Raw genomic sequence first — 21,250 nt, 5'->3', positions numbered from 1 at the left:
GTTTCCAACTGAATGAGCTTTGACTCTGCTCCAAGCAAACAATATTTATCTGTTTAAAAAAAAGTGAGTAGAATTGCACAAGATTTTCTGGTAGGAAAATGTTTTCCAGATAGCTAAATTTCAGCAAATACTCTATTTTGTTACCATGTAATGAAACAAAACACTATAGTGTTGCACTATCACCCAATGGTGATAAGGAATGGATTAAGGAGAATTAATTTTGAGACAGTCTTTGGAAAAATAGCTTCATAAAATTCTCATTGATTTGTTCCCAAGCTTCATTTGACCTCCAAATAAAGGTGCCTGGTCCATATAGTATGCTCTTAAATATGTATTTCTCTTATTATATTATATTTAGTAAAATAAGAGGAAAATGGGGGAAGACAGAGTAATTAAAGATGTTTTTAAAATAGTGCTTGTTGGTTAGCATATGTATATTTACACATATGCATATATACATATACACATATACATATGTATGTTGAAATATGTCCTACCTTTTTTTTCATGTTTACTTATCTATTTTGAGAGAGGATGAGAGAACACGCAAGCTGGAGAGACACAGACAGAGTGGGAGGGAGAGAGAATCCTAGCTCATGAGGAGTCAAACACAGGCCTCAGTCTCACGAGGCCTGTAAGATTATAACCTGAGTCAAAATCAAGAGTTGGTTGCTTGATCCACTGAGCCACACAGGCACCCCAAAATTTGTCCTACTTTGATAAATCATGGCACTCTATTTCCACCGGCCACATTTATACATTTTCATCTGCCCTGAGATTTCAGCATCATACAGAGCCATGTATATGTGGGAAATTTAAGAAGAAAAAAAAGTATCATTTTAATTTCCAATTGCAGGGAATTATAGATATTAATGAAAAATGTTGCATGTGTTATATGTTAGATGGTCACACATTTTTAGATTGTTTATATTTTTTTCCAAAATATCTGGAGGATTACCAACACAGAGAATTAAAAGTTTTATTTCTTTCCCCTATTAAGTGTTTTTCAGAATGACAGATCATTTGTTATAATTCGGTTAAGAAAAATATTCTGCAACAAGATTCTGCAATATGCTGAGGAGTAGTTCACAAAAGACATATATTTATCAGGCACTATCACTAAATGATACCCACTGTGTGAGGAAGATTAATTTATTTCCTGAACAAATACTTTATTGAGTATAAGTTAATTTCCTCACCTAGTTTTATTTGGTAGCTATTTTTTTGTATTTTATATTGATATTTGATAATTATTTTTCTATGTTTGATGATTTTCAAGAGGTTGTAATAATTCAGTATGGTTTACTATGAAAATAATCCAGAGTTGTAAAGCACAAAGTCCGTTATTGTCACTGGGACTGCTTGTGGGTATAAATAACAATAAATTAGTGTCTTTTTATTTTTTATTTTTAATGTTTTTTTAATGTTTATTTCTGAGACAGAGAGAGACAGAGCATGAGTGGAGGAGGGGCAGAGAGAGAGGGGGAGACACAGAATCCAAAGCAGGCTCCAGGCTCTGAGCTGTCAGAACAGAGCTGATGCGGGGCTTGAACTCACAAACCATGGGATCATGACCTGAGCCAAAGTCGGTTGCTCAACTGAGCCACCCAGGCGCCCCAAATTAGTGTCTTTTTAAATTCATTTCTCAAACAACTTCTTAAAATAAGAAAAAAATAATTGATACACAAGTGCATTTGTTTAGGTTAATATCAGGTGACAACAATCAATACGATAACTACTTGGAAATAGCTCCAGATATGTCTCCAGTGGATGTAACGTTTTATATTTTTGTTTATCCTATTTACTCTTCCATATCACCAACCACAATGTAAGACATGTGGAAGACAAAATGCCCAGGAAGTCAGCAATATAAAGTACCTCTCTTTTCTGGAAGCTTGTAAGTCCAGAAAATACAAAGTATTTTGAAAACAGCTATGTGGGAGAGGGTTTTCTGACAGAGAATAGTGGCAATTCGGTCTTAATTGTGTGAATCGGGGAAAGTATTATGAAAGCAATAACATTGGATCTGGGATTTTGGTGACTGGGGAGGACTTGGACACACGGCTTAGAGAAGATGCCCATACCAGGTATATGTAATGGCAATGGCAAATTCTGGGAGCCTGCAAGCAGCAAAGGGGAAAAGATAGTTTCTATAGAAGAAGGTGTCATTAATGGCAGGAGAGAGGCGTGCTGGGGAGGGAAATCTAGATACTCCTTAAAGCAGTAGTACAAGTAGTTTTAAGGCACACAGGCTCTGAAGTGCTTCATCACATAGAAACCTAGCTGGTGACTGGAAGTAAACAACTGTAACTCAGAGAGGTAGAGTCAGAAGCTTTTGCCTAAGATGGCATCTGTGCTGAGCCTGAAACGATGGATGTAAAAAGCAAATTGTGAAGTAATAGGGTAGACAGAGAAGAGAAAAGTGGAGCCCAGATTCAGGACGGAGGAAATGGGGATAGAGTTATCTGGGAGCTGGAAACAAAAGGTCAGGACATAGCAAATGCTGCAGGGAGAGAAGGGGGAACAGCAGGTCCTGGAATTTGTCTTCACTGGCAATTGTTACAACTCTGGTCCTGGTGAGAATCAGAACTAATTTGAAAGAGGTTAAGGGTGAGTGGTTTCTGTGTTCATGTTTTGACAAGGAGAAAGGGAAAGAACGTAAATAAGAAGTATCTCCAGGCTATAAAGTTGAGAGAGGGCTTTCTGTATTATTTAGTTGTTGTTGCTTTATTGTAATTAATGAGGAGATTATGATCTTGTTTATAGATACATGGGAAAGACCTTGTTGTGTTTGAGAGAGAATGTAAGAGAAAAACAGGAGAAAATGGAAGATGTGTGATACTCCATGCAGGGCTGGAGCTGAGATCAGGAGGACAGTTTAAGATTTTAACTTGGAAAGGAGAACCAAACTTGCAACCCGAGTGACTGGAGGGGAATGGAAATGAATGGTTGAAATCGCAGAAAAATACATTTCATAGAATGGTGAGGCTATTTGCTAGAATTAGTGAAAGATGAATTAGAAACAAACACTGGTACCATAAAAATCTCTGTTCCACATACTCATGGTGGAATCCACTCTGTGGAATGATTTGTCAGCATCTACAACCCTTCTCTTTTCCCCTGATTCTCAGACCTTCCCTGCCTTCTCCACAGTAACTAGTTGTTTTTGTTTATGTGTTTTAAAGTATTCCCTTGTGTAATAGCTAGTACTCTGTGTCTTTGTCTTTATTGCACTGTAAATAAAATTTATTTCTATGCTTTTCTCCACCATTAGGCTTTTCCATCTTTGCAGCTTTGGTGGGAAGCATAGCAATAGATACATTGTGAGTCAGGAAACACTGAATAGAAAGCAGTTGGCATCTACTATTTGCTTACTCTGTGTGGGCATCAACATTTTCAGAGCTTCATGGTTCAATTTTATGATCTCCACTTTTCAGAATTGGGAGACTGAGTTAATTACCCAAGGTCACATTTAATAAATGATGAATTCAGACTAGAACCCAGATAATCTGACCCCAGAATATTTACTCTTCAAATTTACTTATTCTCTATATTGACTCTCCAAGAAGTCACTGGCATTCAGATGAAAGCTGATGTGCTATGCATTTCTCAATCCCAAATTCTGAACAGATTGATTTTTTTTTAAGATTTTGCCTAAATGGAGGTTAGTTAGACTCATAATACTTTGAGAGTTAGAATTTCTTAGGTAAAGAATGGTGACCTTAAGGTACTTAATATTGATCACTCTTAATATCTTTATTAGCTTGTGAAGACATCTAGAAACCACTGGTTTTCTGAAACTTTCTTCAAGCCTGAGCTATGTTGAAAGGAAGTTACATGTTAAGTTGTATGAGGTCAATTTAAATAATTTTGTTATTGATACATTTAGGAGCTGTTCCTTAATAACGTTTGAAGTAATATAATCAGGATAAACACTCCCTTGAGGGTCAGGTAAAGTAAAGAATGATACGCTGTGGTCACTTTTAAGCATGTCCTCTAATAACTCAGTCCTTCCGGATAAGCTGATGACCGGCCTCATTCTTTTCTGGCTCTGCATTTCTGGAGGGTGGAAGGATAACTAACTGTTTCCTAAGACAGCAGTTCTCAAACTTGAACATACATCAGAATCACACAGTTGGACTTGTTGCAATGCAGATAGCTGTGTCCTACCTGAATAATTATAGATTTAGTGTGAGGTGGGGCTTTATCCCAGGAATTGCCAATTGAGTGTGAGGTAGTACCCAAGACTTGCATTTCTAACAGGTTCTCAGGTTGTGCTCTTGTTGCTTATCTAGGATCCACACTTGGAAAACTACTGTTCTAAACTATAGATGTAATAGTTTTCATTTGCAATAGTAGTAATAACTTTAACAGACTACTGGCCTTATCATCTCATAATTTCCTTTGAGAATGAGTACAGATCAACTTTTTCAATACAAAAGTCATTGTGTCTGATAAATATGTTCTAACATTGCACGGGCATATATCCAACAACTCTCTAAGTAATGCAACAGTTGATTTAACATGAGGATATTGTGGAACAATTTTTTTTTCTTAAAGCACTCAGCATGTGTCACTTCTTAAAGTATTTTCACTGGATGCTGGCACATGTAGACCTCCCTATCTTGTCCCTATCCATAGGTATCCCATTATCTACCTGTTCACAGAGACTGCCTCCTAAGTCAGCTTTTCTCCTTTCTAAGACTATGTGAATCTTACTTCCATGTCAGTTAACACTTAAAGTATATATTTTCATATAACCCTGAACATATAGCATCATCCCCCAACAATGACCAGCGGTGACAACCTCCCTGGGTCATTGTCATAGAATGTAAACTTGTATTCATTCTTGCTGAATAGTTACCAAGACAAATCTTTGGATTTATCTTTGACTTGAACTTGAACACCTGTGCATCTAGACCGTACTCCTTAGGTTCCTATGTAAAATTGGTATAATTAACTCACCTTGAGGGACACATTGACAACTAGTCATTGAATTATACTGTTATGATCATCATGGGATGTGGTTCCAAATGCTGCTTATTGTGGGTCTCATTTATACAAGTTCAGAAGATAAATTCCATTCAGATCTTGAATCAGGAATAGTTTTTTGTTTGTTTGTTTGTTAATGTAAGCAGTTGGAGTATTTTTAACTCACAGAAACTGAAATATGAAATTAGTATTTCCCTCTTTGCCTTTGGTCCTGTAAAGATCAGAGCCAATTTATAACCCAACTACCAACTGTATGGGATGTAAAAACATTTCTATGCCACCATCGTTTGACCTTACTTGCTTATATGCCACAATTTTCTCATTAAAAAGAGAGAATGAACTATAATATGTATAATATGTATTTCTAAAATATGCTTTAAAAACTTCTAAAGCAAGTAGGATGTACTTTTTTAAAGTAAATGTTACACATTTCTCTTTATAACACATATATGAAAGTTATTTAGTTTTGGAGCCTGTCTTTTCACACCTCATTTTAGCAGCCCTGTCATCTGTTAGTTAACCCACAAATCCAGGCACTTGTCCTATGGTCTATTATCAGAATTAGGTGGTCTCATCAATGGTATTGACTCTTCAGATTCTTACGGTAGTTAAGGTCATTTATAGAAATTCCTAAGGAATACAGATTTTTTTCATTTGGTCATTTAATATATCTAGGTTATTTTTCTTGCTCTTTAACATTAAAATGAAAGAATATATATCAAGGGTTTAGCGGTTGTTTTAAATTGAAATGTGCATAGATCCAGTCACAATCTTTTGTTTATCAAGAAACAAAAACAAACAAACAATGATCTCATGTTCCCAAACATGGGCAGCAAAATGGATTAAGGATAATATCCGTGGTCTACAATTATGGCAAAATAATTTATAAAAATTCTTTCCTTCCCAACAAAGACTGACTTTACAACTATATATGGATGATAAAATACATATGAACTAAGGAACTAGAGAACATAGCATGACAGTGGTGATGCAGATGAGCAAAGCCAACTGATTTATTTATTTTCATAAATATGATCTCATATTTTACTAGCCATAGACACCAGTAGAAAAGAGATTTTCAAGAAGGAGAAATCAATAATGTAAAAAGATAGGGAGTACAAATATAAGTGGTATATAAAAATGGAGAAGACCTGGAGAAAAAAATCATCGAGTTAATTTGTTAAGAGGCTATTGCTAACCTTTGAGTCTTCAATGCCATAATAGCACCAGTGAAAACCAGTGTGTGAAATGCCCAGGTAGATCAGTACATGATGGAATAGTGGGGGTAACTGGGGTTTCACTGTGTTTTTTTTTTTTTTTTTTTTTTTTTTTTTAAGAAATATGCCATGAATACTTTCAAGGATTTTCAGGTTTAAGAAAAAAAAGTGTTTTAAGTTTTGATGTGACCGAAATAATTTTCTATGCTAAGAGTAAATAGCTTATGGAAAAGAAAATATTGAAATTTCAAAAGGAAGTGGATACCCAAAAGAATGCGAGGCATCAGGGTTCAGTGCGAGAGGCTGCCAGATGGGCAGAATGAGTTTGGAAAGGAAAAAGGCCATAACTTTGAGACAGAAAACAAAGAAAACAAGAAAAGTAAAGAGAGATTTTTAGTTTCATTTAGTTTCATTATTTTCCTCCAGTTTTCACTGCTACGTGATCGATTCCATAAATATTAAGGATGTACTGTTTTCAAAAGGACTTCAAAAGAACTATATTTAGCACAGGCCCTTCAAAGCTGCAGTTGATGTTATAGCTGTTTCTAGTCCTGGGTCCTTACAAACTAACCAAAAATATAATTTACTGTGGGCACGTTCTTATTTCTCATAGTGAAGGGGTATTCTTTTTTTTTTTTTTTTAATTTTTTTTAGTTTTTTTTTAATGTTTATTTATTTTTGAGAGAGAGAGAGAGAGAGAGAGAGAGAGAGAGAGAGAGTGTGAGTGCAAGTGAGGGAGGGGTGGAGAGAGAGAGGGAGACACAGAATCCGAAGCAGGCTCCAGGCTCCGAGCTGTCAGCACAGAGCCCGACGCGGGGCCCGAACCCACGAACTGCGAGATCATGACCTGAGCCGAAGCCGGACACCCAACCAACTGAGCCACCCAGGCGCCCCTGAAGGGGTATTCTTAAATTTGATAGGAAAGGTGAACTCAGACTAGCTGCTAATTTGTGACATTAGAGGGCAGGAAGTTGTGCTGATTAACATTCTCCTATTCAGATAAGTGGTGCGAACATGTCGTGCTGTGTCAAATACCATTTATGTAGTAGCTGTGGTATGAAAATATTTGTCTTTATTTATGACATTATAAAGGCACTTTGATAATTTATGGACAATATACATTTTCTCCTTGAGATAGAGCTGAAATGATATCAATGGCAAAATAATAATGATAATGATATCATTTTAGTCCATTTCTTTTCCCATTTCTCAAAGAAGGGTTTAAACCAAAAAGGAAAATTTGTGCCCATCTAAAAGATCCTTTCTTACTTTAATTACTACTCAAAATACTTACCTGCAATTATTTTATTGAGCAAGGACATTTAAAAGACAATTAAAATTCAACCATACTTTGCTTCAACAACTTGAATGATTAACTACAGTAATTAGCTTTGAGAAAATTCACAAAATAAATAAAGCCTTGATACTTCATAATTGAATAGAACCCCAACTTCCTTCCAGCATCTAATTCTGCATTCAGATTATCAGGGGTGCTATTTTAAAGTACTTTCAGGAAATGGATGTAATGATTTTTTTTTCATTCTTGCATTATTCACACTACAGATTGGCAATTGGAGTTGTTAGATAAAGGGAAGGAAATGTACAAATACCTAATAATATATACAAAAAAAGTACCTCCCTACTTATATCCATCTTCTAGAAGCTTTACCGCTTCGTTTTTTTTCTCTAAATGTTTATTCATTTTTGAAGGAGAGAGAGACAGAGCACAAGTCGGGGAGGGGCAGAGAGAGAGGGAGACACAGAATTCAAAGCAGGCTCCATCCAGGCTCTGAGCTGTCAGCACAGAGCCAGACGCGGGGCTTGAACCCACAAACCGCAAGATCATGACTGGAGTTGAAGTCGGACACTTAACTGACTGAGCTTCCAGGCACCTCTTACTGCTTCTTATAATAACACTTTACATGCTTTTTTCGTAACAACATAATGTATAAATAAGTAAATATTATTATTTCTGCAAGTATCTGAGCTAGATTGAGTCTTACTAGTTTATATCAATTGCACATTGTACAGAAGCTAATACACTTAATCCCTTTTTAATGCTATTTGCATATTCCAAAGTGTGCATTCCCAAGATAGGAACAAACTGATAAATTAAATTTTTAAAAATGCTGGTTAATTGGGAAAGGAAAGAGACACACCTTTGTTGGTGCAGATAAGTTTATGTCATGGCTCTGAAATATGTTTTATAACTTTGATGTGCCAGTAGGTACATCTGAGTTTAAAAATATTTCCCTTTCCTTTAGTTTTTTAATCTTAAATTTTATTTTTACTAAGGAGTTGTATCTTCTCATTACTTTTGTGATTGCATAATGGAAATTCCTGAAACATCAAGAATGAAATCTAATTTTAGAGTCTTTTCAGTGATTCTCATCAATTGATAGATTCTCTTTATTCTGTAAGATACTGATCCTGAAAGATGTTCCACAAATAAAGGTTTTTTAAAAATACCATAAGCCCCTCTAGGAGTATTGCAAAGTGTGTGTTAACATGTTCAAAGTTCTGGGAAGTTCTGCAGGAAAGCAAACTTATTCATATAGTCAATCTCCCAACACTATTTGTTCTGCTTCCTTTTAACATGATCCCTAATGACTTTTTTCTAAAACAAGTTTTGGCAAATACTGTTTCAGTTAATATAACTGTGCTTAGATGTCAGTTTTCTTAATTCTTTCATCTTTCCTTAGAAATGATTATCAACTGAGCTCTAAAGCATGTAAACAAACCCTTTTGCATGAAATTCAGGCTCCTTACAAAGAAAGGATGAGTAACAGATGTTAATTTGATGGCGCATGTCCCTGACACATTATATGACTAGGATACATAACTAGCTAGTCATTGGCCATGATGGAATGAGGTCTCCTGAGTTTTTCTGTACAGAATCCTCTTCTTTACATATATTCCTATATTAATACTGTTTATTCACCAAGTATTATTCTGCTCCTATAACAAAACCCCTGGACCTTAGAGGACATCAAATCTCTTCTCCTTTCTCTATCTTATTCCCTCTTCCATGATTTATCTCAGAACACAAGACTACCAAACAAAAAGAGTTAACATAGATATCAGACTGAATGGAAATGATTGGCATTTGTAAAGTTAATGCTTTGAAATGTCACACTTAATTAAATTTGACAAAACCTCTTAAATACCAATTCTACCAAGGAAACAGCTTCAAAATTTGGAGACCATAAAGAAGGATGAGGCATGGCCCCACTCCCTAGGTTTTCACACTCTCATTGAAGAGGACTGACATCTAATTATAATAGGACAGATTATATACACTATCATTTACTATTTCTTAAGTTGCTCTGCTGATGTAATTTATCTCCAACTGTTTATTCAATTGACATCATGTGAAACTGGCAGTACTTCTTTTTCCACTTAAATATTTTTATTGTCTTTAATAGAAGATAAATAAATATAAAATCAATTTTTGTTTATCTGACTACACTATTAATGATTTCTAGATCCATTTCTCCCAGCAACATTTTGCCAGTTTTCCTGCAGTCCAGAACCCTACTGATAGTATAAGAATTGGTACACTTTGTGATTTTTAAAGTAATTTAACTACTTAGAATAGTGGGTGGTGATCACTCTGTGTCTCATCATCCTTGTGAAATAGCTATGTTCTCAGCAGAGGTTGAAAGACTGACACCTGATATTTCATATCTGCAAAGAGGTGCTTCCTCATTAAAATTTGACTTTAAAAAATTTTTAAAACAAATTTTTTAAATGTTTATTTCTGAGAAAGAGAGAGGGAGTGAGCAAGAGAGAGAGAGAGAGGAGGGGAGGGGCAGAGAGAGAGGGAGACACAGAATCAGAAGGAGGCTCCAGGCCCTGAGCTTTCAGCACAGAACCCGACACGGGGCTTGAACTTGTGAACTGCCAGATCATGACCTGAGCCAAAGTTGGACACCCAACCGATTGAGCCACCCAGGCACTCCAAAATTTAAAACATTTTGAGTATCACTTCATTTAGTGTCATTTTTGCTGTATCTACAAATTATATTTTCTTTTGGAACTACTATATGCTGTATACTTGTGGAACAGTTGACAATCAGTACATTTTATAATTTTAAGTTTATAGTTACAGGCAAAATACAACCTCATAGCCTCCTCTTTGTCTTTATCTGCATTGAGCCTGTATTCCTGGAAGCCACAGGCATAGACTTCTCCAAAGCCAGTGGTTTCTCGTTCAAAAATAAACTCAAGAAGTAATCTAATTTTATATAATGGAAATATTCTTCATAGCTGTAGTCATCATAGGCAAAAATATACTTTAACTCTAGGGAAAGGCAAGCAGCAAGCCCACCTAGATCTTTGCAGTGGCCTTGCTATAACACACTGGTTTCACTCTACTCGCAGGGCACCTTTTTAAATTTCAGAGTAGAGGGACTTCAGTGAATGCATCTAGAATATACTCACAAGTAACTTGTCAGAAGTGAATGTGGGCCAAGTTTGTATTCAGTTCTCACAATATTAAAAAAAAAAACAAAAAACAAAAATGGGGGCTATGGGTTATATGGCAGTGTTTCTAAACTGATTATCCTAAACAGAGACTCAGCTTGATGCCAATTCTTTACATGAACTGCCAGACTAAACAAGTACCTTTTGAGGTTCATCCATCACAATTTATGATACATTAAGCTAAATCTAATGTTCTCTCAGGCTGGTGTTAGGGGATTTTCAATAGTCAGACTAAGAAATTGCATTTGGGGAAAGGGATTTCTCCTTTCTTTTTCTGTAGAATTTCTTTAGTTCTATAGAGTCTTGTTATGTCTGTTGGATCCTTGTTATACTTTGGTACTAATCGCAGATTGATTTTAAGCATTTAAATCTTAACTGGTTAGCAGGAAATGACTTTAAATTAACATTGCATGAACTACTGTAAATTGTTCACTGAAAAAGAGAGTGTTTAATTATAAATGAAGGAACCTGCTTCCCAGTTGATTAACTATATTAAACACTTTATATTTTCAAAGCTCTACACTATTGCTAATAAGCTATTTCTCACAATGGGTCTCAGAGGAAGCCTACTACTATCACCTCCTATTTTTATAAATGATGCACTTGACCCATAAAAATTAGATTGCCCATATTGGACTATATATAAATGAAAAGCTAGAATTAGGTTTCAAGATCTTAATGTACCTGTGCCTAGTTTACAGAGGCATGCTTTTAGTTTTCTGAGGAGCTAAGGTTAGAAAATCAAATAAATTTAACTGGCCACTGGTCCAAGAGATGTTTGTGCGTGGATTCACACATATGCACGCATACACATACACATTATAGTCCATTATTTCTTTTCCCTTAGACATACACATAATAATACACATTATTTCTTTTCCCTTAGAACATTTCTGTTCTGTGTGCAAAACTAGGTATTTTGTTATGAGGTAACATAAGACAAACTCAATGAGATGGCTCTCCAGTCAAATGATCCATGCTACTTATTCTGATATTCCTTAACTTTAGCGCACTTGCCAGACTGACTTGTCCCTCTTTTCCTTTTTAGAATCTGTCATTCAGAAGACTAATGTGATTGACATTGATCAAGTCACAGAGTGGCCTGATACTGAGAACAACAAATATTTGTGGCAAGGAGTTCATTTTAAAAGCCCACTTGATTATTTTGCTTTTTATCAAAAAATATAGTTGCAAATCATATTGAATTTTTTAATTAATTGATTATTAGAGTTATAATCTTTAATATTTTTTATACTTCAGATTTGAAAAGTTATTTTCCATGAATAAAACAGTTTGGAACACATACTATAAATATTTTATGTTTTTTAAAAAATCAGTGGCTTTGAATTGTTTTGTTGTTTAAATCTAACTAATCTGATGAACTTGCAGCTCTCTCAGTGGTGGTATCCATTTACTATGTCACTAGGCAGAGAGCAGACCTAACAGTAAGTGCCTAGTAGTAAATAAATATTAATCACCAAAACATCAGAAGTTTTTGTTGTGTTTATATATGGCCACCCTAATAATTTTGGAATGAAATTTATTCTCAATGTACGTCCATACGAAGCTATTAATAAATTAATATATATATTTAAACTTTTAAAATTAAGAATTGTCTGTTTAAAAATTTTATTTAGGTTTATCATTTTTTCTATAGAAACAGAATCAGGAAAATTCTTACCAAATGAAAGTAAACTCATTTAAATATTATGGTGCTGACAAAAGTAAATGCTCCTTGACATACTAATTTTTGGGGACTCTTAAAAAAAGAAAAACTATTGTAGGATACAATTTACTTTGTGCTATAGAACTTTAATTATATTTGAAATATATGTGCACAAGTTATATACCAAATATAGGCATTTTCAGCACATTTTCCTTTTTAGCCACAAAGCTGTATTTCAGTGCCTGTTAAAATATAATCGTATACACACACACACACACACACACACACACACAAGTACACACACACACTCTGGGTAATAGAATGACATAATTTTTCTTAATTTCATCCTACAGTCATATACTGATAAAGACATTGTTAGCAATAAATAAATAATTGTTAGCATTTTATTTCTGGAAAAATGTAACAAACAACAGTATGAGAATGTGATTTAAATATTTGTTTTTTGGTGTTTTCTTTAAGAATGAAGATTTGTGCCTTTTCTGAACAATATTTTAAAGGATACTCTGAGATTCAGATTTCTTCAAAGTTATAACATTTAATATCTATGTAGAGTGTGGTTTTTCTAGACAGGAGTATCCTAGGTGTCAGGTGGATAAATTGGACTATAATCTATGAGTACAAAATATGCTGTACCAGTACATGAGGGTAAGGATTATGTCTGCTTTGTTCATCTCATGTAATAAGAGCCTCATCTAGCACCTAGTCCTGAAAAGGAGCCCTATAAATTTTTCTTGAATAAAAAGGAATATATAAACATTGTTTTTGGTATTCATTTATCTCTCCTCACTCAGTTGCAAACAAAAAAGCATATGAAAATATATGGGGCTGACTAGTAAATAAAATTAAAAGCAAATTTTTTTTTAATTTCTAGTGCATTCTTATATAGTTCTAAGATTTCCATGGTATTTTCTTGCTTTTATGGGATGAACTAAGAAAAATCAGGTTAAACTCAAGAAAGGTCACCCACAATGCAATGAGAAGGCCTCCATTATCTGCAGGTCTTTCAAATTCACATCATTTTTGCCAGTGTCATTTATATATGGTTAATGGTAACAGTGAACGGACAATATTTTATTCTGATTATTAATGTTTCAGTGCATATGCCACATTTTATCATATAGGGATATTAAGTGATATTAAGGGGGAGGGAAATGAGTAGGATGTTAGTAAAGAGAAGAATGTATGTCTGTGAATCACTGCCATAAATAAATGTGCAAACCCTATTCTATATTGAGTCCCATGGTATCATTCAAAGTTTAGAACTGGGGCCCTTGGGAGGCCAGTAGATGCTCCCCCAAAAGTCTCTGGTAGTTATCACTGCTGACACATGTTAAGAGAACAGTACTGCCCTTAGACCCAGAAAGCACTGCTGTTAGGATACAAACACAGCATGTTTTCCAAACCATCTGCCAAGAGGTTCTTCTGGCCATCTGCATGAGCCAGCACACAGATTCAACTGGAAACATCTATGTATGGTGAAATAGAACAGTCATAGCAAATGTGGTTTTTTTTTAATTCTCTTTAGTGCAGGTTATTTAAATATATGAAAATGCCTTATGAATATGAACTGACTCAATTCTTACCAAACTAGTTTTGGTCAGCATGTAGATAAAATCTTAGAAGAATTTTCTTTAATCTGACATTTGTGCAATATTCTCTGTGAAATTGCACCATAATTAAAGGGTGGCACAGGTATTGAATTGGGCTTATGATCCATATTGTTATTTTTAAGTCTAATACCTAAATGATTTTATACAAAACAAGTTACATCATGTGTTCAAAATTCATTGGCAACAATTTTTAAGTATCATATATAGACAAAGCATCTTTTATATCACTGGAAAATATTATCCAATTTATAAAAATCAGTGTTTAGAATCTCTAAGTGACTTAGATCTTCAGACTGTTTCCAGGTTTCCTAAATGAGGTTTTTGACATGCACACAACAAAGAAACATATATACACTTTGTTTTATTTTGTTTTACTTTATTTCAGCCCAGAGATGATTACCTAGAGTGAATGAATCCTTAATATTATGGAAGTAACACTAACTACTTATGGAATTTTTATGTTTTAGCATTAAAAAAAGGACGATTTTGGATCACACCAGATCCTTATCACAAAGATGACAACATCCAGATTGGGCGTGAGGTGAAAATATCTTGCCAAGTAGAAGCTGTTCCTTCTGAGGAGTTAACATTTAGTTGGTTTAAAAATGGTCGTCCATTGAGAAGTTCTGAGCGGATGGTTATTACACAGACTGATCCGGATGTCTCCCCGGGAACGACAAACTTGGACATCATTGATTTAAAATTCACGGATTTTGGGACATACACATGTGTAGCATCTCTGAAGGGAGGAGGAATATCTGATATCAGTATTGATGTTAATATATCCAGCAGCACAGGTAAGAAGCATATTTGTGATGCAAAAGATGTTTGCATTGAAAATCATTTCTTTATGTTTAGCAGACAAAATAGTTTTCAGTCAAGCTAAGAACATTCTTATTTCCATTTCCTAAAACCACAGTCCTAACATTCTGAATGTCTAATAAATATCACGTTAAAAGACATTGTTACTTCTGTTTTGATTTAGGTTTATAGGAGGCTTTACAGAAGTAGTGTGAGTAACAGTAATAGCATTGGCTATGATAGACATAGGCTTCCAGATTAAATAGTAACAGGTGTTTTTTGTTTTTTTTTAAGTTAACTAGGAGCCCTCTGTAGAGCCTAAAATTATATTAATTAATAAAGTTAACAAATTCCTAAAGAGTTAAGACAAATTTTGGGAATTTTAAACAAACAAAATATTTAGTCCTAAGAAGCAAATACTAAGAGATCATTTGAAAGTATTCAAATACAAGATTTATAAAAAATGCATTTTCCACCAATTCAAACCAATGATAAAAGTGTTAAACGTGTAATCCGATGTGGCTTTTTGAAGAACGTTATGATAGAATCTCTTCACAGTGGGAACGATTTAATATAAAAATATACTGGAGTGAAATTCCTTCTTTTAAAGTTAAAAATGAAAGTGTTATCAATTTTCTCTCGACTAAACATACATCTGTAGATGAGGTAAATTATAGGACTTTGGTATGGGAGGACATGCTAGCTTACCTCTTAGGATGTTTTTAAAAAGCCTTGTGATTCTGTGAACTGCAATCAGTATGCATGGGGACGACACCAACGTAGCTTTGTTTTGCCAGCTTGTTACCAGACTGAATTTCAATTTAGGATTTTTGTATAATTCTAGGGTGAATAATACGTGTTGAAAACATAGAGCACAGATGTCGCCAGCAGACATACTCTGTTTTGAGAACATTTAAACGGCTTTTCCTTTCCAGTCAGGCAGCATTTTGACTCTCGTGTGGTAACAGATTGACTTGTGATTTTGTGTCTTCTCATGATTTAAATTTCGGTGGACACTGGATTGATTTTACTCCTTAAGGGACATAGGTCCATCTTCAGGCTGACCACATGTGCTTACTTTTCACCATTCCACATTATTTCTAAGAGATATTTCATTTTTATCAGCCACAGTTAATGTGAAAGGAGGTTAGAGGGATGAAAGTTACTTGTGTTTGGCAGAAGTCACTTTCTAGGCAAAATGATAATAATAGCTATTTTGATAGTAACTATTATCTGAACTTTATTTCCAAGTTGGTGCTAGCACCATTTTAGGATATCTCATAGAAAGCTGTTGATATGCTTAGTCATCATTGTTTATGTTTTCATTCAGTCAACAGACATCCATTGATTGCCTACATCAGTGTGCTAGGTGACATCCCACAATGTCATTTCCTGTAAGAGTGAGAACAATTTTGTAAGACCCAGAATTATCTGTCCTTATTTTTGAGGGACGATTTTCCAGAATTGGTCTACACTAAATTGTGAACACTGCTTTTTTTGTTTGCTTGTTTGTGTGGTTTTGTTTGCTTCTTGTTTTTTTTTTTTTTTTTTTTTTTCGGAACCAGTGACATAACCCAGATCCAAACAATCAATACTGCTATCGAAACAGACTTGTCGGATGGTAGCATAGTTCATTCAACATTAAACTTAGACAAAAGAGGGAACATAGAATGGACAGAAGAAAGGAGTATTATATAATATCTACAAAATTAGTTCTGACATTCATTTTCTTTTTCTCTTTTTTTATGTTTACTTATTTTTGAGAGAGAGAGAGTGTGCCTGAGTGAGTAAGCAGGGGAGGGGCAGAGAGAGAATGAGAGAGTGAGAATCCCAAGCAGAGAGAGAGAGAGAGAGAGAAGGAGAGACAGTACCATGCAGGCTACACACTGTCAGTGCAGAGCCTGATGCAGGGCTTGAACCTATGAATTGTCCAGTCATGACCTGAGCCAAAATCAAGAGTCAGATGCTTAACTGACTGAACCACCCTGGTGGCTCCTGACACTCATTTTCAAATATACTACTTATATTACCCATTTCAAACTATGGGCTATAAGAGAAAAGGAGAAAAGGTAACTAGCATTGATTCATGACATTTCTAAAAATCCTAAGTGAAAAGAAATGTCAGAAAAGCAGAAAATATTCTAGAAATGCCTCTTAGGAATAAAAGTTTAGTTATAATAAGTAAAGTTTCTTAAACTGTTATCATCTGGTCTGGTTACCAAATGTAACAATGCTAGAGATAAAAGGAGATATATGAAGTCCTCTTTTTTTCTTTTTTTTTCCAAAAATTTTTAACGTTTATTTATTTTTGAGACAGAGAGAGACAGACCATGAACAGGGGAGGGGCAGAGAGAGAGGGAGACACAGAATCCGAAGCAGGCTCCAGGCTCTGAGCTGTCAGCACAGAGCCCGACGCGGGGCTCGAACTCACGGACCGCGAGATCATGACCTGAGCCGAAGTTGGATGCTCAACTGACCGAGCCACCCAGGCGGCCCTATTAAGTCCTCTTTTAAAACACTCCCCTTTGCTGTCCCCCACCCATCACAGACAGACCTGGTTATTGTCTGTCTCCTCCTTAGAGTGGAAGCTCCATGTAGTCTAGGCCTTTGTCTGTACTGCTTGTTATTATAATATCAGCATCTGGAGCAATATATAGTACTTCGTAGGTACTCAAAAAGTAATTTTATTTATTTATTATTTATTTATTTACTTATTTGTTTACTTATTTACTTATTTATATTGAGCAGGGGAAAGGAGCAAAAGGAGAGAGAAAAAGAATCTTAATCGTAAGCAGGCTCCATACTCAGTCTGAAACCTGATGCACGGCTTGATCCCATGACCCTGGGTTCCTGACCTGAGCTGAAATCCAGAGTCAGACCCTCAACCAACTGAGCCATCCAGGGCCCCCCCAAAATAATTACTAGATAAAGACATGAGCTAATTTGTGCCCATAGCTTTCCTTTTTAGGTTTTCTTTTCTCTTATTACTCTGAGTTAGGCATTTTTGTGTCTGTCTCCCTGCTCTTATAATTTCCTACTGTCTTTAAGAAACATTATTCAGTACACCAATGTATACTGTGATTTGAGGTGTTATCACTATTAAGGGCAGGAATGGCTCCGTAATTTATGGTGTCCTGTGGAAATATAAAGCAGATCCCTTGTTCAGAACCTGCTGAGAATTTCACGGTAACAACATCGAATCGTTAATTTAAGCACAGGATCCTTGTGAGTGTGGGTGGCATGGTACTGACATGCACAGGGGATTGAACTTTGATAGAAAGGCCTGAAGAAGATGAAGTTTAATCTAAAGCATGAGTCACTCACTGGAGGCAATTGCATATTCTGTCTTTATGCCAAAACTTGTTTTCATGCTCTTTTTTGATTACAATAGAATGGAATACCAGATTACATTATAAAGATCTGCAGATCTGAGATTATGTGATTCAATGGGTACTGAAAATATTATTTTTATCCTCACATAGTAGAAGACTCCACTTAAAGCAATGCTTTAGGATGAAATATAGAGGTATTCCTGGGGGTAGAATTTGAACAGTGAGAATGAACAAGCTGTAACATGGAGGAAAATCTTGGACTACATTAATTCTATGAACCACACGGGAGGATTCAAAGGAAATTTCCACAGTCAGGCGAGTGAAGTCAAAGAGGAGGAAATTGCTGTTAATATTTAAGTAAATATGTGGGGACCTCTTCGGTTCTGGATTTTGCTATATTATTACTATTTCAGGGAATTTAGGATTGACCAAGTGGTCGTGATTTTCTTATGTGCTAGATGTTTTCTATATGTTAAATGTAAGCTATTTAGGGTGACATCTTAAACTTAAAAAAAAGCCTCTAAATCTTTTGTTTTTCATAAAAATCTTGCATTTAGGCCTGAGTTATCACTTACTGTGTTTAAGAGACATATATGAACTTTACTAAGCTGAGGATGAGGTACCATAAGGCAATTCTGCCTAATATAGTTAGAAAAGCATTTTTTTTTAATGAAAGCCACATCTCTAGATATGCTTTTGAGGACTTTTAAAACTGAAATATAAAATATCTCAGGAAGGTAAATCCTAGTTTACAGAATTATTAATATTTTAAAAAGATAATGATTTGATTTTTAAAAAAAATTGAAGAGAAAGGCTACATGTATTTATTTTGGAGTTTGTCTCATGCATTTGAATAATAAAAACTGTGATATATGATGATAGATTATGTCTTACTTTCACATTAATTCATTATTAGTAGCTACTTTCATTCTGACTCTGCAAGCATTCAGATTGTTTTATTGTAAGCATTTGTTTTGTCTATTTAAAATTCATGTTTCTGGGGCACCTGGGTGGCTCAGTTGGTTGAATGTCCAATTCTTGATTTCGGCTCAAGTCATGATCCCATGATCATGTGATTGGGCCCTGTGATGGGCTCTGTGCTGAGCATGGAACCTGATAAAGATTCTCTCTCTCTCCTTTTGCCCCTTTCCCCCACTCATGCTTTCTCTCTCATTCTAATAATAATAGTAATAATAATAATAATAATAATAATAATTCCATGTTTCTTGCAGATTCTTCTGTTATTGTTCTGTATCTGGCTCCATGTCATATGGTGATGGACAAATGGGCCTTTCCCTTAGGGACCTTACAATCTAAGTTTTCATATTACTTAGTTATCAGGTGACTTAGAAATTAGGCACAGTTTATAGTGGGAAGGAAGCTGTACTTAAATTTGATCATATTTCTGTAGGAACTGTGAATGCTTTCTTTAATATTAGCCCAGGAAAGTTTCAGAGGAAAATGACATTTGAGTTAAATCTTGATAGAAATGGCATTGTGTTAGGAATAGTGGAGGGAGGAGGGTACAGCTGGCAAAATATACAGGATGAAGAAAATCCTGGAAATATTACATGATTCTCATGTTCTGCTTTTACTATAGGATTGATAGTAATTGATATTAAGATAAGTTGTATTGGTTTATTTCAATTTTATTGCTATCATTATGGAAGCTATATTTTATCTAGTAGATAGCTTTAAAAAACACATTGTACTAATTATAAATTTATCAGTTAAAAGTAAATATACTGAAATTTTCATTGTTACAGTTCAGTTTTGTAAAATGAAGATCTTCCCCATACTTGCTGAAAAAAGCATGTGAATTTTAGCCTAAAATCCCAGCAATAGTTAAAACCAACTCTTAAAATCTTTTCACCTGATTGTTAATTCATTTTAAAATATAATTGTTACCGTAACTATTTAATTTTCAGAAGGCTTGCTGAGAATTACTCTATTGCTTCCTCCAGGGTCGTTCTGAGGTAAAGTCCTTAGGTACTTACTAGTTTGCATGTACTTCTTTGCATGACCTGACAAACGTGTAGGTTTATAGGAAACTCAGAAGCATCTGCATCATGCTAGAAAATATAAGCAGTGAGACTGGCGATCTGTGGAATTCCCGTGGTGAGACATCTGGTGGGCAAATAGAGCAGAAGACTCAAAACAGATTTGATGATTTTCTCCTCCCTTGTTAGAATACATGAGCATTTTGTATAGCAGAAAATTGAGCAAGATTTAGAGGATTAAACCATAAGCATAGACACACTGCTGACCAACTGAGAAAATAATTTTGAAATTTTAGCTTCGCTGCTGACTACCTGACTGGTTACTATAAATATGATGGTTAACAAATGTTTGTACAAGCATTCACACCTGTGAAATTAAACGCTCTTGATAACACGGGGATATAATACACAACTAATAAGAATAGCTAATGAGCTGGAAGGCAAAAGAAAAATGATTAAGCCCTGTTCATTAATTTGCTTCTTTGCCCTTTTTCAGTTAAAGAATAATAGAAACGCATGAAATTCTGCTGATTAAAACTGAAGTTCTATAGAATGACTGTAGTGAAAGATAGACCCTTTCATGTAAGAGGAAATTATAAATAAAACCAATGCATGTAAGATCTGACAATGCTTTGATAAGAGGAAACTTCCATGCAGTGAAAAGTTATGTAATCACTTACTCAGTTACTAGACCCAGAAAAATTCATTTTCTTCCTTGACTCCAAAATTATGAAGTTCAGTCCATGACCTACAAATTAATGGTGAAGAACAGAGGTCAGCAATATTTTTCTAGAAAGGTCCAAATAGTAAATATTTTCAGCTTTGTAGGCTATGAGGTTTCTGTTGCAACTATCTTAGTCTGCTGTTGTAGTAGGAAAGCTTCCACATACAGTGGGCATGACTGTGTCCTAATAAAACTTTATTTATAAAAACAGGTTGTGGGCCATATTTTGCCTCAGGCCATGTTGTGCTAAAATCTAACCTAGATTGTTGGAACTCTATTAAGAATTAAAATAGTAACAAAGCTGAATTCTTATGGACTTACTAGGAAACTAAGTTAAACCCACAAATAACTGCTATTTGTCTATACAAATACTAATATATTTTCTATAGACTGAGGTGAAAT

General features: G+C 35.0%; 1 protein-coding gene across 2 annotated transcripts in view; it reads left to right on the top strand.

The window, feature by feature from the left end:
• The window catches only part of MDGA2 (MAM domain containing glycosylphosphatidylinositol anchor 2), an 857,656-nt gene that overhangs the window by 611,525 nt on the left and 224,881 nt on the right, over window positions 1-21,250 (top strand). For both annotated transcript variants that reach the window (XR_002080692.2, XM_019451903.2), the window contains exon 7: window positions 14,459-14,788. Coding sequence is in view for 1 of the 2 variants with exons in the window: in XM_019451903.2 (XP_019307448.1) it covers window positions 14,459-14,788 (330 nt within the window). In the remaining variant the exon portion in view is untranslated. The remainder of the gene's footprint in view (window positions 1-14,458; window positions 14,789-21,250) is intronic.

Source organism: Panthera pardus, unplaced genomic scaffold, assembly GCF_024362965.1.
Source record: "Panthera pardus isolate Hobbes unplaced genomic scaffold, ASM2436296v1 HiC_scaffold_24, whole genome shotgun sequence".
Taxonomy (NCBI): Eukaryota; Metazoa; Chordata; class Mammalia; order Carnivora; family Felidae; genus Panthera; species Panthera pardus.
The sequence above is the reverse complement of the archived record's forward strand: the minus strand, read 5'-3'. Positions and strand labels throughout refer to the sequence as shown.